The 17,128-nt window shown below is 41.7% G+C and overlaps 1 protein-coding gene across 1 annotated transcript in view; it reads left to right on the top strand.

Moving 5' to 3' along the window:
• The first annotated feature begins 1,547 nt into the window (after positions 1–1,547).
• PLEKHA7 (pleckstrin homology domain containing A7) overlaps positions 1,548–17,128 on the top strand; it is a 125,271-nt gene continuing 109,690 nt past the window's right edge. Inside the window, 3 exon segments of the mRNA XM_054390524.1 lie at positions 1,548–1,630; positions 1,785–1,861; positions 2,046–2,103. Coding sequence (XP_054246499.1) covers positions 1,548–1,630; positions 1,785–1,861; positions 2,046–2,103 — 218 coding nt within the window.

Raw genomic sequence — 17,128 nt, 5'->3', positions numbered from 1 at the left:
TGAATTGCTGGAAGATGACAGTATTGAGGAAGAATTTTTTGATTTCATGGAAATTAATCTGTGAAGTTATCAATGGCTTTGCCGGTGTAAGACTGCTGGACTTTCACAACCCTTGCCCCAAAAGTCTTGGTTTCAAGCCCATGCTTTCATGCAACTGAAAGCACACCACTTTCCAACACTTAGCCTGTAATGGTCATTCTTGGTCTAGCATAGTGTCATCTTCTGCAACAGTGGCCATAAAAGGATCTCCACACAATGCCATCCTGGTGCACCATACCTACATGTTGTCTGAAGCTTCTATGAAATACTGCAAAGTCCTCTCTTTTCCCATTGCTGCTTCTGCTTTTCTTGCCTCCTTTCTTCTGATGAAGTCTTTTGGTTATTTAGAAGAAGAAAGAGCATACATGTATTATCTTCCCTGTGAAGCAGCACTCCCCCCTAAATATCCTCCCTACTGCATCAATTTGCACTCTGCCCTATGGCCATGCCCTCAGCTCCTCTTGTTTTTCTCTCCTCATCCACCTCCAGTCAAGTTGTTACCCTTTCCCACCTCTCATGCAGCCCGTCTTTCCCATTTAACACTCCCGTTCAGTCCTGAGCTAGTAAATTTCCCATTTTCTGGCTTTTTGATCTTCCTCTTTCTACAGGAGACCAGAGGAAGAGCTCTGCTGTGTGGCAGCCCTTGCCTGTCACTTCCATTCTTTCTCTAAACCACATTGTCCAGTTACTGCGGCGTGTCCTGGAGCACCTAACCCTGCCAGCTGTAGCTTCCCCGTGCACTAGCAGTAGCTGAGAAATTAAAGTCACGGGTCAGAGGTGGGAGGGAGCACCGTATAACTCGTATTCATCGTGCAGGCTCTCTCCTTTTCTAGGTCATTGATGACTATAGGATTGGCACAGGTCCCTGCGGTACCGGTGACAGCTCGATTTTGTCAGTTGACTGTTACTGACTTCCTGCTGTCTTTCAACCTTGCAGCGATCGTCCCCTGCACCCGAGGTTTAAAGTCCCCGCGGCCTTTTCTCACCTTCCACGGCCGGTGCGAGTGTATCCCTGGACACGATGGGAGTCAGGTGCGATGACACCTGTACTCACCCGCCTTTGTGACGCGTTCTGGGCGTCAGCCAGGACTCCGAGACGGGGGCAACGCTCATCCTGCCTCTTCTCTGAGGATGCGCTCCCTGCCTGCTCTTGCCCCCGCGGTACGCTGCTTGTTTCCGGGGCGACACTGCTGCAGCCGCGGCGCTGTCCTGAGACTCGGGGGTGACGGCAGGCGGCTCCGCCTGGCCGGGAAGGGACGCGGTAGGCGCCCGCGCGGGGCAGCGGCGGACAAAGGCGGCCGACGCCACCTCCGGCTCCCACGGACTCCCCGCCGCTGCGTCCTGAGGGCGGGAGGTGTCGCCCCGCGCCGGGGCGCCGCGCCACTGGCGGCCGCGGTGGCGCTGCCGAGCAGAGCCGGGCAGAGCCGGGCGCCGAGCGCCGGCCGATCGCCCGCCCGCCAGCACCCCCTCCCCGGCCGGCTGGCTGGCTGGCTGCGCGCACGGCGAACATGGCGGCGGCGGTGGGGCGGGACACTCTACCTGAGCACTGGTCCTACGGTGTCTGCAGGGACGGGCGAGTCTTCTTCATCGAGTAAGGGGGCGCCGGCGGGCGGGGGCGCCGGGGGAAGGGGTGCAGGGGTGGAGGGTGGCCCTGCTCCCACCGCTGCTCGCCTTCCTCCCTCCGTCTCTCCCGGCCGACCGCACGCAGTAACTAACAGGTGCATGTTTCCGCTTCTCCCTCCCAGCGACCTGACCCGCACCACCACTTGGCTGCATCCTCGAACCGGGGAGCCCGTCAACTCCGGCCACATGATCCGCTCAGGTGGGTGCCTGGGGGCGGCCCCCCGCCCTGGGCTCGCCCCGCGCACCGTTAACGGCAGCTCCGCGCCCCTTCCTCAGCCCCCACAACCCCTCCCCAGCGGCCACTGAGGCAGCTCGGAGCCGCGGGCGAAGTTCTTACTCTTCCTTCCCCGCTTTCTTTCTCTCTCTTTGCCCCTGCCCTGCAGACTTGCCCCGCGGCTGGGAGGAGGGATTCTCGGAGGAGGGCGCCAGCTACTTCATCGAGTGAGTACAGCCCTCAGCGCGGCCCCGGCCCGCCCGGCCGCCTCAGGCGGGAGCGGGGGTGGTGAGGGGACGCCGGGCCCTCGCTACCTTCTTTTCACCCCCCCACCCCCCTTACCAACCCGGCACGTCCGCCCATTTAATTAATGATCAACGCGGGGTGAAGTGACAAGGAGGAGTGCGGCTTTGGCGGCGGATGGGGAAAGTTGGCGTGCGGGGCGGGACACAGATCCCCCACCCGCCGCGCTCTCGGCAGCTAGCAACAGGTTGCCCTGAGGCTGCTCCTCAGCCCTTGTTGAGGTTCCCTCCCCGCTTCCTGGTATTTAAAGTGCGGTTTGTGGCAGGTGGAGCGTTGCATGGCCAACGCCGGTCAGGGTTGTTGAAGGTGAACGGGCGTTTTTTCGTTTTAAATGGCTCGCGGCCGTGAATGCAGTTCTAGGGAGCGTGCAAGCGAAGGCTCTCAGTGTGGCTTCCTGTGGACGGGCTGAACAGGCGAGTTAGCCTTGCCTGGGTCGGTGGTTGCTGCTGGATCTTTTATGTAGTGCATCCTACTCGGACAACAGCAAAAAACTTGAGCCTGTTAAGGCACTTTCGTTCTATGAGGTGTGAACATGTTGCAGTTAAATAGGATAATTAAAAGACCTTCTTTCAAACATTATGTATATAAGGGTTTCGCAAATGTAAATATTGATGTAAAAATACAGCTTTAACCAAATCAGGAAAACTCTGGCATACCCTGAGTATAGAGTTGTGTGTCACGTATGATATTGCATTTTCCTTTGGAAATCTGAATGCATCACAAATTTCGCGAAACTAACAGAAGAAAATTGGTAAATGCTGGACTGGGATAGTTAACCCAGGTCATTTGGTACAGTCTCCTGTAAATGCTGATAACTGTTACAGGTGTCTAGTTTTGAAATGCTTGCAGAGCATACCCCAAAACCTTTGACCAACTTTTGAGGCATTTGGTAAATATTGAACTTGAGAAAGATACTGGGCCAGGAGAAGGAGGGATTGACTGAAGGCATCATAAATGCCTTGCATGGTAGGGTATTTGTTAAATAAAATTCCAGATGATCCTAGAATATCCTTTTTTTCCCTACAAAGGAGGAAAAAACCCATCAGTCCCTATGTGGCCAAGCAGAGAATTACTTGCAATGCCAGGCTGGATAGTTAGTTTAGCCCTCAACAGATTATAGCAGCAGGGCATTGGAGAGCAGCTGAATTCTGCCACCCTTGAACTGTTGCCAGTGCACTGAAAGAAAGGAATAAAAGTTCTTCTGGTTACATAGGTGACCGATGGAACTCTAAAAAATGATAACTTTGCAGTTTAGTGTAAATATTCTTACAGAGAGCACAAATGTTATTGTTTTTTGTAGGAATACATCTCTTTGGTTTTCTGCCTTTCCTGAAGCTTACTGGTGCAATTTTAGAACATCTTAGATTCCTTTTCCCAGCTGTTCTATTTGGAAGAGCATTCTTGTGTCTTGTTTGTCAGGAAATTACAATGCTTTTAATTTCTGATCCGTTAAATTACGGTTTTGTGCAGTGCATTGCCATAATTGGTGCTAATAGTGTTCTTTACCTTGAATTGGAAATGCTGCAGGAAATGAAATCTGCAATAGAATGTGTGTTTTACAGAGCAGATGGATAAACTCAGCCATCTTTAGTCAGGCAAAGTTTTGCAAGGAGAGGCAGCAATTTTTGGAAATACATCTGTTCAGCTGCACTGCTTCGCACCAAAGATCCACCTGATATAGTGTCCTCTTTAGCAGTGATATTTTCCCCAGCACTGCTCTAGCCTCTCTGTTTTCAGCTTCCTGAGCCAAATGGAATTTCTTCCATGAACACATTGAGCTTCCCTTATGCTCATGTAAACACCAGCATCCTTAAATGAAGATTTCCATATCTCACTGCTCTGTTCATTTCACCTATACTGCTTCCACATGATGAGTTCTCAGTTTACAGAAAAGGTTTGTGGTCCCTGAACGCATGATTTCACATGTTGTACTATGAAATTCCATTTTCTGGCATTCCAGCTCACAAAACCCATGAGCTCTCCTGTGTAACTGCCCAATCCTCCTTTATTGGTGATAGTTTACAATCTGGTGTCATCCACAGAAGTTTCATGAGCAAGTTGTCACTCCTTGAATACTAATTTATTGAAAAGTGTCAGGAGGAATGCTGTGAGTAAGCCTTCTTGTGATGGTTTCCATTGTTAATACAACTTGCAGTAGTTTTTGGTCAATTTCTTTGACTCTTGTAACTCTTCTATTAAGTATTATTTAAGCATTATTTTGTAACAAAAGTAAAGTATTATTAAGTAGGATTTCTCTTTAATGCAGGACTCCCTATCAAACATTTTATTTAACTGCATATAGGCTAACTCCACTTACATAACATTTCTAGTACAACAGTAATCAAAATATTAGATAAAACATTGTGAGTTGTCTTTAACTTAAAAAATAATAATCCCATGTCCGTTTACTTCCATGTTTTTATTACGTCAGTACTATCAACTGCCTTGGAACATCATATAGTAAACCAAAGGCTTATAACCTGTTTAGACTTTTACCTGGTCATCCAGGTAAGCTTTTCTCCCCTTTCCACATACTGTGAGATTGAAAACTTCCACAACTCCACTCCTGTTGGATAGAAGCTTTCCAAGTTAACGTGCTCTGCTTCATAACATTTTTATGTGTTAGTGCCATTCTACAGCTAAGCAGTTGTCTTTTAGTTTGTATTTTTTCCTTTTGCTTATTTATTCAAGATGTTTGTCTGAAATCACATCCCCTCTTAGTCTTGTTTTGCTCAACTGAATAAGATGGATTCTTTACCCAATCCCTTAGAAAGGGCTCTCCATCTGTTTGATTATGCTGGAGTTGTTCTCTGCACCTCTTGCAATATGAAATCATCTATGTTGCAAGTGAGGGAACAGAATGGTATACTGGAATGAGCTTTTGTGAGACTCTCAAACAAGAAAAGTGCTTTCTTGTCTCTCAGCATTTCTCAGCTTTCTGCATTTTAGGTTGTTTACCTGTTTGAGGAAGACACCCACACTGACAGCACATATGAATGCTGCCTGTTGACTCCTACATCCAGGTCTTTACTGCTTTAACTTTTAAGACTGATTTGTGTTAGGAAGCCATGTGTGAAGCTACGTTCTGGTTCTTCCCATTTATGCACATCCATGTCTTCCTGAATGATTTTATCTGTTCTGATTATTCTTTAGATTTTCCTGATAATGGCAAACCCTATTAGTACAGTCCTGCCTTTTTTCCTAAAACCACTAACTAAAGCTTCATGTAAGTCATGTATATATACTGATTCTCCTGGATTTCTGTTTAGTAGTTTCGTTAGTAGTTTTGTGGCTTGTTTGCAACTTAAATAGCTTGTCCAAAGGAGAGAATGGGAAAACTTTTCTTACAGTTTTGTCTTTGCATACGTGTAGCCTCAGCATCTTTGTTACTTTTACTCAAATAAAGACATGACATAGTCAGTTAAGCTCCATATAGATACCGGTTATGAAAGGTTGCAATTTGGTCACCATTGCTTATGAACCGTTAGACTTTTTTCTTCAATGCTATTCTTCTTTAAGTGATAAAAATATGTGAACCTCACAATTTAACATTATTTTTTTCAAACAAAACCCCATTCAATTTTCTTGATATGCCAAACTTTGATCTGTTTGAAGAGGAATATCAATTTAGGTATGACCATAGGACTGGATGTTTCTAAAAGTGTCATGGATGTTGCATTTCTTGACTTTGAGTATTTGCTCTTTTTTTTTTCATCCCTTTTCTTGTTTGTTTGCTGATGATTTTGTAATATGTTTGGGTAACTTCTTTATGTTAGACTCACTGCAGAAAGGGTGTTGTTAGTGAGTGTGTGTGGAATTGAATGAAGGCTTGACAGCACTTGCTCTGATTTGTGTCTGGTAGTTGAATTGCTGCTGTGCAGTGCTAAGTGTGGTTGACGTCTTCTTGTTTTGGGGAAGGATGTGCAGGGAAATAACAACTGGTAGAAAACCAGCTTGTGTGTGCATTATAGTTCAGGCTTTTGTTTCCACTTGTTTATGATCCTCTTCTGATAATCCAAGAGACACTGGGAAGTTTGAAATCTTTGACAGTCTGGAATGCTTTTTTGTTACCTCTTACAGCTTTGAAAGAGTGAGCATTTATGTGAAAGTATCCATCCTTTCAGTATTAGATACCTAACTGGCTTGTACTGAAATATGATGAAAAAAGGCTTCTGCTGCTAGAGAGGTTGTTTTAGAATGCTGCAATAATATTGCATGTCTCAAAGGTAATACTGCATTCAAACCGTAGCCCAAAATTGAGAACAAAATAAGTGGAAATCAGCACTTAAATATCTGAAGTTTATTTGCTTATTTCTGAAATCGGTGTTTAGTCCAGGTTGGTCTCTTCAGTGATGTACAGTGTCTCTACAGTGGATGTACAAGAAACAAATCTTTTAATGTAATCTCCATTGTTTATAGCAGTAGTCTGTAACTGCGTTTGTTATTCTTTAATTCTTGTATTTACCTTTTACTGTGTCTAGAAAGTACACATGGTATGTGTTTCAAGTATTTGGGAATGGTAAAAGAGCAAAGAACACCAAACTGAGGTCTGCCTTTTTAACTTTGATTCTGCTGTGCCAAATCTGTACGTCCAGATACCACGTCACTGAAAACCACACAAGAGCTCAGATGTACCCGGTGCAGGCTGTAGATGATACCCAGTTAATGATTATTTAATCACTGAAGCCCAAGGGAAGGAGACCATCTGGATTATTGAGTTCAGTCCTTATGATTATCAGAGAAAATGTTTTATAATCTCACTAATAAATTTAATCAACAATTTCTTCTGCTCTGCAGAATGCCTGTCATCCCTGCTCCTAGTAGGATGTTGAAGGCTATCTTTTTTGTGGCTGTTTAGGTGGAGCTAAACTGCTGTTTACTGGAGGTGCTTCATAGCCTGCTGCAAATACAAATGCTTTTTATTCTTGCTCCATTTTTCTGTTATGGTTATTGCTGTAAAAGCAAAGCACTTAACTACTGTAAAGAGTAGTGATGTCCCTCGTTATGAGATCTTCAATATACATGATTTTCTTTGTGGTTCTTGAACCCATGCTTAGATTAAAGGTGGTCTTTAGTGTCTAAGTGTGAACTGATATGAAATCCACCTGTGAGGAAGCAAGCCTGTGAAGCACCTCACTGTGTTATTTCTGTGTGTAACCAGTTTGAGTTGTGTGGAGTTCCTGAAGTGGAATAAAAATTAGGTAGCTGGAACCTCATGGGAACTTCACCAACTAAAAGCAAAGACATTTGTACCATCACCAGCAGATGTGAGGGTGGTCTCTGGAAAAATGAAACGCCCTTGTGTGCTGTAAAATGTCGCAGAGAAACTTTTAAGGAAAGAAACCCAAACTGGTTCAACAGTGATGGGCAAAGCCCACGTTTGGATAAATCTTGAGAGGCATGATATGCAGCAATCTATATGTCATGACTAGAAATAGTTTACTAGAATTCAAACAGCAGTTGCCTGTGAGGTGACTAGACTTCATGGAGGTAATCTGTGCACGTGGAAAAGCAGATATGAAGTGGAGAAATGGAAGAAAAATGCTGGACCTGGCTTTGGTGTTGAAATGAGAGTAGGGAAGCTGTCCCATGCTGCAGTTCTGCAGAAGCGATAGACGGTCTTGAGCGGCCTCTACTGGTTCGCTAGTAGGACATTAGGCAGTGAAAGAGCCGCCAGGATGGCGGTCAGTCTGTGCTGGTGCTTTTTATTATTATTGTTCCTGTAAGAAAGTGTTCCATTAGAACAATGGGCGAAAAGGACTATGTACCGTAGAAGTAAACAGTGTTGCTTGTACAAGTTGCTCTGTCTCTTGTCCTTTGTTCTCCAGCTCTGGACTTGATCAGACAGCCTGTTCCATAAATTTTATTCTCTTGGGTTGTGAATAGATCTGAGCTGGGAATATTTGACATCCTAGGTAGATACTGTACATATGGTTCATTCAAGTCAGGGTATAAATTAAGTGTCCTTTTAGGGGTAGTTAAAATGAAATATCACTCATTAAACAGTGAATAAGATGCAGATATACTTATCTTCAGGCAAAGACTGTTGAGGATTGCAGACAGCAAAAGAAGTATTTCAGCTTAGCCTCAGAAAGCAGCAGGAGGGCACCTTCCAGCTGCCTGAAGCGCAGTGTCCTCTGGAAGAGCAAGCTAGGAACGGTGCATGAGGAGCATGCCACGTGTGGTTTGATTCAACAATGCGTATGAATGAACGCTGTGTGTGTTCGTGGGGGAGGGAGGAGTGTATCAGGGGAGGTGCTGCATTTTGATTCTTTTTAAACCAAGGCTGAAACAAAAAGTACTTTGCTCAGTTTATCAGTCCTTGATTGCCTTTCGTCCAATATACACGCTTTGGAAAACTGAATTTTGACTATCTAAGGCGGTCAGCAAGGATAATATACACTTAAAGCATAGTTCCCACTAATGCAAGACGTTGTTTTGGGCATTGAACACTTCTGAAAATAAGAGTTGTCTGAGAAACAGAGGAATGTTTTTTTGTTCTGGTTGGGGTTATATGGCTTCCTTGTGTTGCAGCTCAGAAACAAGAGTAGGAGCTGGTTCTCCAGAGCTGCCAGCATCTGGATTTTGTTCTGTACTCATGCTAGCTTCCTTAATGTGAACCTGTCAGAAATTTCATTCATTCAACCTCTTTCCCACAGCAGTGTCCACTTCTGTATTCAGTGAATTTCTGTGAATGTGAATGTTTTATGAAGCTGCATGTTGCAGTGAGGGCTTCAGTATTTCCGAAGGTCTGTCTCGATGTAAAGTTTAACCATAAATGCAGTTGTACTGGGTAGGTATTGCTATAATCTGAAAAATAGTTTTTGTACTCTTGTGTTACATTTCAGGCTGCTTTTAGAAGCATGTAATGTCTGCCACATCAGATAATCTAGTCAACACTTTTAATTTTGTTTTATTTGTTAGCCTTTATCTACTGGAAAAGAAAGAATCTCAAACAGCAGAATCTTGATATTAATACTACATATTTTGTTGAGAAGGGGTGCTTCTGCACTCTATCAGTAATTGTTAAACTCTATAGCAACTGTAACCTAGGATTACCTGTCTGCAGGCAAATTTATAATGCAAGATATTTTTGTAATTTATAATGGAGGAAATAAAAGAAGTAGCATTTCCAGGTGAATCTGGCAATACTAAACAATCTTAGCAAGAGCTTTGGTGAAGAGAAGGGTGTGTGAAGTACATGGGTACAGGTTTTTCTCCCAGGCTCTGTGCCTTCTTTTCCTACCATTCTGTTTGCTGCAGGTGGATTACACTAAAATGAGTTTTCACCTCACTACTGATCAAGTTTGCCATCAACTCAAATATTTACATTTCCTTGATGCAGATTAAGTGTCCTGCTTCAGTACTGTAGTGCTGCATCCCTGCAAAGACCAGCTTGAATAATATGCTGTCACATTTACTTAATATCACATCTGATTCTATCTGGTATGACTGTACATTCTAAATTACTGTTAAATTGAATTTGTCTATGCCTCCTACATGTGCTTTTTTTAAAAATGGGGGTTTTGTGACCTTGCTTCAGATAACGGTAAAGGATGGGTCTAAAACCTCCTATTATTTGTAGTTTGTCTTTTCCTGCAGCGTTATAAGACAGTTTTACAAGGTCTGCTCTAAGACACTGTCCTTAGAAGCAGAACTTTGAATGTAAAAGCAGATTTGTAATTAAAGATGTTAAAATCCAAGAAGAATCTGGTTAAGCGCCCAACCCTTTTCTTTTTGATTGTTTGCCATGCAGCACTTGGCAAGAACATCACTGACCTGTCTAGACAGATCCAAAAGCTTGTTACCAACACATAGTAGGTATGTGCATTTCTGCCTGAAGTTTTCTGTTTAAATCCTTGTGGTCCTTATTGCTTATGTATCTTTAAAGGTTTTATCTTTAGTTTAATAAAAAGTGCAACCAAAGGTACCAAAACTTTTAAAATAAGATTTTGATATCCTGGTGAAATGAAGCATTTGAATAATACTGGATTTTATTTACTCTTCTTTGTCAAGTGAGGACTTTCATTATATTTTATTTATGTCCTAAAGGCCAAATATCTTGAACTCAGAGCATAGTACTGAGCATTTTGAAAATATGTCAATTCTGCAACATGCAGGTGATTTTTATTTTTTCTTCAGGAGTTCTGCATTAGACACTGGTTGTCAAGTATGAGAAAGCAGAAAAGCTGCTGTTGATTTTTCTATTTTATTTAATCTGAAAAAAAAAGTAATGTTGACTTTTTGCAGGCTGCATATATTTGTTTCCAAATCATTACAGTCATCTTCAAACTAGCTTCAACATCAGCTTTCACTTAACTTGTATGTTTACTCAGTTCTTTGCTTTTTGCTGTTATTTCTCTGCCCGTTTTCTAGGCAGAAGAAAGACTAATTTTGATTAACATAGGGTATTGGTATTAATATAATGGAGAGCAGTGAAAATATAGAGGCATTATTTGTTTACCAAGCAGTGTAAATCAGAGGGCAAAAGGCTTGCTTTTTATTTCTTTTTTTTTTTATAGGTGTCTTCTAAAGCCATATTTTGGGTGTTTTAAATGTGTTGTGTGCAAGTTAACCTCTTGGTGCTACAATTCAATGCCTACTTTGGATCAAAGGAAAAGAAAGAGAGCTTATCCTAATACGTAGACTAATAAATGTGTTAGACTTATTTCAGCAGAATGTTTAAATGTCTGCAGGCAGAACTATGCTAAAGGATGTGATGCATTATATGTAATTTTCACTACTTGGTAAAGCTTTTTGCTGAAGATCAGGAGTACATTACATGTTTGCATGGTGAGAGAATTCTCTGGGGAGAATAAATTCTTGAGCAAGTGGTGGACAGTTGCATAAACTGTTAAATAGAATTGATAAATGAGATGGGCTAAAGAGGGAGAACAAGGAGGATGCCCCATGTGAAGAATTGGGTGGAGCAGTAGGAGAGCCCCTGTGTTTTCAGCTGGTTTGAAGGTAGTGTGCTTATTTCTCAGCTGTGGTTTTCTTCAGGTTGAACTCTACTGAGAGGTTAGCACTTGCCATTTTTGTAAGACCATGTTATAAATATGCTACATACTGAGACAGATGGCTTTGAGGGAATATTTCTGTATTGGGCATTGATGCTAGGGGGAAAAAAAAAAAAAGTTGTACCTTTTCAAAAGCTTTGGAACAATTTGTTGTCCTTCCTGGAAGTTAACCGTTTCAGCTGCTAAGAGCACAGTCGTAGATTTCCAGTAAACCTTTGGCTTGCACTTGTTACTCTGTTAATTTTCCTTCTTTTCCAAGTGTGGACCTTGACCATTGATTGGAGTAAAGACTCTTTTCACTAACTGGATATTCAGATAGACTAGAGTAACTCTTACAGTGAAGCTTGCTTTTTGTTGTTTTTTTTTTTTTTTTTTTGCCTTTTAAGCTGCTTAATTACAAGGATGGCCACTCTCTTGTCAACAGGACTAACAATTAGAGGAAGGAGTTTGTACTTAATCTGAAATATGTCAGGAGAGGAATGTCCTTTAAAGCTTTCTGGCTCTTAGGTTAATACCTCTTCCCACCCCACTGTTGAAAACAGTTTCTACAGGGCTTGAAGACCAAGTTTATAGTTAGGTAATGCTTCTCTGGAAATAAACTTTGAAAAGACTGTAAGAAAACCAGTTTTTAGAGATATTCTATTTTGGATACCAACAGCTTAATTCCTTGGAAGAAAGGCAGACCCACCCACTCAGATGGACTACTCCTTTGTACATACTTAATGTGGATTTTTTAAAATGGGTATAGGCTTCTCTTTAGATTACCTGTTTAAATGTCACAGATGCCTTTTAAAAATTAGGTATTAAAACTTATGTAGGGATATCCTGTGTAGTATGTTGTCTTAACTGTCAGCTGCAAACACCTACAACAAACAGCTGGACACTTCCCACCTCCACACAATTGGTCCTAGTGATAGTGTAGATACTCTAACTGATGGGGAAGTGCTCCTAGTTTGAAGAAAACATGTATTTGTGACCAGTGTAATCAGTCAGTGTGATTAGATGTGCATACACTGAAGTGAAATCACAAGTGACAGACCTTAGCATTCAACTGCTAAAGGACTACAAGGAGTTATTTCCTGTAGGGGTTGGGAAATGGTGTTCTCTGCCTGAGTGGGTAGGCTGGTGCTCTGAAGAGGAGGCTTGCTGAGTCAAGATGGGTGGGTACAGAGATTGATCCCGGGAGGAAATTTTCATAAGACAGAGAAGCAGAAAGAGCTGCAGACATCCTGGGACAGCACAGGTTAGTGGTCTAGGCTGAATTATGGGAGAGGAATTTTTGTTACAATACACCTGAGGAGGGCTGTTTGAAGAGGAAGCCTCTCAAGGCTGAGTACTACTGATTGAAGTCGTCTCTCTTCCAGCCTTAGGTGTGGCTTAATCACTATTCTCAGGTAATAAGGAAATGTGTTGACTTCTTTTTCTTTTCTTCCCCAACCCATACTTCTCCTTTTATACGGGCATGTATACACAGACTTGTTTTTCTTATGTTCTGCAGGTAGTGGAGGAGAGCAATATACAACTGTATGAAAGGCTGCAGCTTTGGTGGGTTGGGATCTTGACCAGTTAACTGGTTTTGTAGATCTTCTGATGACTTGGTTTTACTCAGCGTCTCACAATTAACTTTTAAGTAGCAAAACCAGGATGTAGTAAAAAGACACAAGCTAGGATAATTCTGAAAAGATTTATTGATTTATTGGTTTCAAAAGGGATGAAAAACTTGGTTCTACTTAGAAAGAAAAGGGCTGTTGGACTGTTAGACCTGTAAGGATGCAGCTTTGTGACTCTTGATTCTCTTTGAGACTCTTCAGAGGAAATAGTGCATGAAGAAAATGATCAAAAATATCTCAAATCCTACTGATTTGTTACTGTGCTGGGTTGGTAAACTCTCTTGCCATAATCCTGTGTGGTTTCAAAACTGAGTAACTTTGCAGCATGGCTAACAAAGCTTCGTCCCAGGGAATCTGCTTGTATGTTCAGTGCCAGCCATGTGTGCCTTTCCATGACCACTGCATGAAATGGTGTCATCTGGGGGCCCCAAACTGCTACAGAAATACAGGGATACAGGTAGGCCCACAGTATGTGCATCTGACCCTCCAGGGAGGCTTACAGCTCAACCATCTACAAACCAGGGTTTGAGAAAGAGCTCAGTGACACTTGTGAAAAGGATTTCTTTTGGTTGTTCCATTTAGGTTTTGTTGTTTGTTTTTAAAGCTTACATCTGTGCTCTTACAGATTAAATGACATAGTGATATCACTAAGGAATAAATTATTATTTTAAAAGGTACTATTTTCATAACAAGTATTTAAAATATTTTTCTCAGAGCTTGAATTGAAAACTTTGAAAATGCCTTTGTATAAATCAAACACGGATGGTTTCTGCCTGAAAAGAAAGTTTCAGATACTCAAATAATGATGTTATTTTCTAAGGCTTGTTTGAGGGTTTGTACTAGGTTGTGAAAGTGCTGTGTGAGTTTTCTTCTTGGTTTTGATTATTGCACTGAGGTGAAAATACTGGTTGAGTAGTTTCCTGATTGACCAAAATGTGGTTGTTTTTTTGTTTGGTCAGTTTTTTATTCTCTTAGCCTTGACAGTTCCAAACTCACCAGCTCACTCACCAGTTTGGATGCACAGTGCTGTGTATGCCACGGCCAGCTCGCTCCCAGTGCTTGTCGTGAGCACCCGTTAGTGAAATACGATCATTCTCTGGGTTGTTGCAGATGAACTGGCAGCTGAAACATGACAGTCCTGTGCTTACAAACAATTGCTTCCTACTCGAGCTGTGTTTTGAAAAAACAGAGTAACACCTTTCACAGCAGACTGTTTACATGGGGGCAGGACCAGGGAAGCAAGCTGTTAGTGGCTGTCCTCATGAATAATCTGGCAGGCTGCCGAGCAGCCCCGATTACCATCGGCTGGGAAATGATCTGTTAAAGAATGTGCTCTTAACTGGGGATATTGTAGATGCAAGATGAGAGACTTCCCTCACTCGTCGAGCACCAGCCTTTCGGTGCCTGTTGAGATCTGGCTTCAGATAAAAGGTTTTCTTAGTGCTTTATTGGTTTGCTCGCAAATGAACTGCTATGTTAATGTAATTTTTGGTAGACTACGAGTTAAAAAGCAAAAATAAAACGTGTGTAAAAGGTGTTGCTTTCAGAAAAGGCATCAAAGCCATCACAGTCACATTTCTAGGAACAGAAACATTTGTAGTGTGCTAGCTTTGCACGCTACCTGGGAGAACAAATGTGCTGGGTGTCTGTGTGTTGACTGTAGCTGTCTGTTGATTGTTCCTCTGCTGCTCAGTGGTGCACCTCTGAGAATTAGTTGTCTGTGGGGGTGAGAGGGAGGCAGCCTTGCAAGTCGTTGCCTATTGTTGGAGATGTGAAGTGCATGGATACTTTCCCAGTGAAATTGTTGTACATGTTCTTTAATAAAAGATATCAAACAGCGCAATGATACACACCTCTCAGGAATCTGCCAAAGTGACAGTGCTCTGATCCCAGAACAACTGTCCTCAGGAATTTGATTATGCTTAGATTCACAGGAGGGACCAGATGTTCTCACTACTTACTCAAAATAACTGGAAATTGAAAGAACCACACACAAGCATTCACTGAAACTCTTGTCTCTTGTTTTAGTTTAGCTTATTATATGCTTTCCTATCTCATTTTAGTTTAAAAATAATCCCTAAGTAACGCATTCTTGTTTTAAAGTTGAGAGAACCAAGGGCAGGCTCTGCAGGGTTCTGCTGTGCCGCGAGAGGGCATTTTTGGTGTCAACTCTGCAACTATTAAGGAATAAATATACATTAAAATGTCTCTATTTAGCTGAATTAATCTTGAAAACCACTTGAAATGCTACGTCTTTTCTCCAAGTTCCTTAGTTTTGGGACTAAGAAAGAACAATTTGAGATCTTTGTTTTCCTAGTTAACATGGAATTGTTGAATGATTTTTGTATCTGCATAAAGTCTGAGAATTCAAAGTAGACTTGTCTTGTATTCAGAATTTTGTGCTGGTGAAGAACAATCTGCCTAATATTTATTACTAGGAATTAAAGTGGCCACTGAATGTGCTAGAACTGTTTTCCTTTTAGGACCAGTGATTTCAAATATTGTGGTTCAGTGTGGAAGACCATGGTCATGAGAAGAGCATGTACTTTTGTTCTGCTTATGTAGAATGAAAGATGAGTAAAGCAATGGAAGCTACTGTAATGCTAACATTTATTGAGCTTGTGTTTTATCACTGAAGATCAGCAGTAGTGGGAGAAAATAAAGTGCACAGTAATTTTGCCTCACTGTTCAATTCAGAGTTACCCACCCTTTGGAGTGGGATGAGCCACAGTTTCCTTATGTACGCCCTGGAAGATCTGTGGCTGTTTCTTCCTCCATGTGCAGGAGGATGTCAGCAGGAGGTTGCTTCATCTTATGTCTGGGACATGTGTGTGCCTGTTCCCTGTGAGTGCATATCCTTCTAACGACACAGAGACGTCCTCCAGCCTGTGCTCTGCTCAGGTGCAATGATGCTTCATGCACTTCTGTTGTTTATCTTGATTCCTAAGCTGTCATGTGATAAGGGGGCTCTGTACTCATAAAGAGAGTGGAGTGCCAGAAGAGTTTATCCAAGTTGAAATACATCTGGTTTTGAGCATTCCTCATATGGCCGCAAGGAACAGCATATAAGCCAAGTGAATTGTTCTGGCAGGTTCAGTTTGTTATGCCAGTTTAAGTAATCTTCAGGGGGTTTCCGATCTCACGGAACACAACAAAACTGTGGTAGGATTTAGCTAGTTTGTTTGTTTGTTTAACGTGTGGCAGTTTAAGCCTTGCAAATGGTTGCTCATGCTCTCAGGTTGGTGGGGCAAATTTAGGATGAAGACATCAGCAAATACTAGAAAAATAGCATTGAGAATTGGGAATTTCTTACACAAATTCTATCTGCATCAAAGTTTGGCTGCATTGTTTTAATGATTTTTCTTTTTCTTCACCAAATTCACATTTAAAATAATAATTTATTTCTTTAGTAACCAACCTGAGTATCAGGTCTCTGTCCATAACTTAAATTACAGAAATACCTTTAGTTTTATTTATCTCACTTTTCACTTGTGTTAATGTTCTAAAATATTCTAATTCATAAATCAAAATTGTACTGAAACTGTGTGTTTAGAAGTTGGTGGTATGCTCTGCATCAGGAAAACATACAACTATCTGTCATTTGGTTCTGCAGCATGTCTGCATGATTATTTAAAGGATGGTTGAAGCCTTCTGAAGACTCATCTGAAGGGGTGTGGTGACACCCATAATTTTTGTACATCAGTTAAGTGATGGGGATGGTTATTTTTAATAATACTGTTCTGTTTGATTTGGCATGGTTCATTATGAAAAACATTAATTCTTTGCTGATGTAGTTTAATATGGGACATTTTTTTGTGCTGTCTGCTTTTCCTTACACTTATGTGCTTTTGTATATGATGGGCCTGGTTTTGTCGCTTGCTTGCCAGTAATCATATTACTTCATTGCTTGGTTTGTGGTGCTTTTTCTTTTTTTTTTTTTTAAAGAAAAATCCAGGTTATTTGCTTTTAAAAAATGACAAGTTTGTGGAATCACTTGTAATGCACGTGTTTTGAAAGTGGAAAAAGCAAACAGATTACATGCTGACAGAAAGGGTACCTTTAACACGCTGTTTTCTAAACTGGATTCTGCAGTGCTCTTGTGTCTTCTAACAACTTTATTTTGAGGCTGTTACAGAATTTTAATCTTTTTGCAACAAGAAAGTGCATGTGCTGGTAACTGCTATTGTTTACCTTTAAGGAATAGTGGTTTAGAAAAAATTTAACACTAGGGTGGCAATTAAAACATTTAACCTGTTTCTAATTCTTAAACCTTTTTAGGTTGTTCTTGCATAGAAATACAAAAATAACTAGTTCCAAAC

This window comes from Indicator indicator, chromosome 21 (genome assembly GCF_027791375.1).
Source record: "Indicator indicator isolate 239-I01 chromosome 21, UM_Iind_1.1, whole genome shotgun sequence".
Classification (NCBI taxonomy): domain Eukaryota; kingdom Metazoa; phylum Chordata; class Aves; order Piciformes; family Indicatoridae; genus Indicator; species Indicator indicator.
Note: the sequence above shows the minus strand (reverse complement) of the source record. Positions and strands in the feature narration are given on the sequence as shown.